Genomic DNA, 2,360 nt, shown 5'->3' on the forward strand with positions numbered 1-2,360 from the left:
TCTAGCAACTGGGTAAGACAGGTGCTCAAAAAAGTTGGCTAATAACGATAACAATCAAAGGGAGGAGGAGGAAAAACCTATTTCACATGGAAGAACCGTTGAAAAGGGAGGCGGAAAGGCTTGGAGGAAACTGTGCATTCATGAGGTCTTTATCTTTTTAGTTCTTTATTTAGCATGCTCTAAAAAGTCAATGGCTTGGATGATGAATAAATGAATAAAAATAAACAAAAGTTCCCTGAGGTCCTGGAAATACACGAAGCCAAATAATCAGTAATTATAAATCATATGTTGCTTTTTTTAGGTTTTCCAACTCTCAGCTGAATCTAATATCAACACCCAATAAATGGGAAATCAAAACAATGTGACAGAATTCATACTTTTGGGTTTTACAGAGAACCTGGACCTGAAGAAAGTGTTCTCTGTTTTATTTGTAATCATGTATGTGTCCACTGTTTTGGGAAACCTACTCATTGTAGTAACCATGATCATGAGTGAGAGTCTGAGATCACCTATGTATTTTTTCCTTACTTCATTGTCCCTGTTGGATGTTGCCTTCTCTTCTGTTATCGCCCCCAAGATGATTGTAGACTCACTCTCTGAGAGCACCATCATCTCCTTCGAAGGCTGCATGGCCCAGCTCTTTGCAGAGCATTTCTTTGGTGGTGTGGAGAGCATCCTTCTCACTGTTATGGCCTATGACCGCTATGTGGCCATCTGTAAACCCCTACACTACATGACCATTATGAGCCCTCGGATGTGCTGCCTGTTGCTGGGAGTGGCCTGGGTGGGTGGATTTACCCATGCAGTAATACAGCTTCTCTTCATGTACCAAATACCTTTCTGTGGTCCCAATATCATAGATCACTTTCTGTGTGATTTGTTTCCATTGCTGAAACTGGCCTGCATGGACACCCACATCCTGGGGCTCTTAGTCATCCTCAACAGTGGGGTGATGTGTATGACTGTCTTCCTTATCCTCATCAGCTCCTACGTGGTCATCCTCTGCTCTCTGAAGTCTTGCAGCTCTGAAGGGCAACACAAAGCTCTCTCCACCTGTGGCTCCCACTTCACAGTGGTCATGATGTACTTTGCACCATGCATTTTCTTGTATGTAAGACCTATGGCTACTTACCCCATAGACAAGGCAATGAATGTGTCTAATGCTATCATTGCACCCATGTTAAATCCTTTGATCTACACCCTGAGGAACACAGAGGTAAAAAATGCCATAAGGAAACTGTCGAGGAAACAAGGCACTTTGGTTGGCAAACAGCTGTCATACTGAGAGCATCATGTGTTTCCCATAAGAAGTCATTCTCTCAGAAATGTGTGAGATGTAATTGACATATAACATTATATTAGTTTCAAGTGTGAGACATAAACATTAGATATTTGTATATATTGCAAAATGATCACCATAATAAGTCTAGTTAGCATCCATCACAAACATAATTACCATAAAAAGTTTTGGAAAAATTTTTACCTCAATTAAAAAAATAAAATATTCTTTTCTAGCAAAATTTAAAAGGGAATACATGAGAAATAAAACTGTCCATTCTCCAGCAGCAGCCAGAAGGATCTCTTAAAAATATAAATCTGGGGATGGCCCCATGGCAAAGTGGTTAAGTTCGTGCGCTCTGCTTCAGCCGCCCAGGGTTTCAACGGTTCAGATCCTGGGTGCAGACATGGCACCACTCATCAGGCCATGTTGAGGTGGCATCCCACATGCCACAACTAGAAGGACCCACAACTAAAATATACAACAATGTGCTGGGGGGATTGGGGGAAAAAAGCAATTTAAAAAAAGAAAAGGTTGGCAACAGTTGTTAGGCCAGGTGCCAATCTTTAAAAAAATAACATTTTATATATATATATATATATTATATATATATATAGAGAGAGAGAGAGAGAGAGAGAGAGAGAGAGATCTGATTTATGAGTTAGGGTATTTACAACCTAAGGATTATGATAGTCTAGTGCTTTATATCCTTCCTTGGCTTCTCATTGCCTTTAGAAACTCTTGCCTTGTCCTAGAGTCCCCTGATTAATATTTCTACTGCCTCTATCTCTCCAACCACATCTTGAGCACTTCACCTCCTCCCTCACTGCTCATCAGCCATGTTGGGCTTTTTCATCTGCCCTTAGAGCTATGCAAGCCTTTTCTGAACTCAGTACTTTTTCCTTTCTCTCTCTGAAAACAAGCCCTCATCTTCTTCAGGGCTGTTTCCCTCCAACTTCTGGTCCTAGATTAAGAGACTATGTGCCATTACCTCAGAAAGCCTTCCTCCATGACTCTCTTCAATGACTTCCATTTCTGCCATTATTCAGTATGTCAATACCTACATTTTCTTACCAACAAT

At 40.8% G+C, this 2,360-nt stretch overlaps 1 protein-coding gene across 1 annotated transcript; it reads left to right on the forward strand.

Annotated features, from left to right (window-relative positions):
• The first annotated feature begins 337 nt into the window (after nt 1–337).
• Nucleotides 338–1,285, forward strand: LOC103567931 (olfactory receptor 4C6-like). Its single transcript, XM_008544678.2, has one exon. The coding sequence runs from the start codon at nt 344–346 to the stop codon at nt 1,283–1,285; it is 942 nt and encodes a 313-aa protein (XP_008542900.1). The 5' UTR covers nt 338–343.
• The last annotated feature ends 1,075 nt before the right edge of the window (nt 1,286–2,360 follow it).

Source organism: Equus przewalskii, unplaced genomic scaffold, assembly GCF_037783145.1.
Source record: "Equus przewalskii isolate Varuska unplaced genomic scaffold, EquPr2 contig_452, whole genome shotgun sequence".
NCBI classification, from domain to species: domain Eukaryota; kingdom Metazoa; phylum Chordata; class Mammalia; order Perissodactyla; family Equidae; genus Equus; species Equus przewalskii.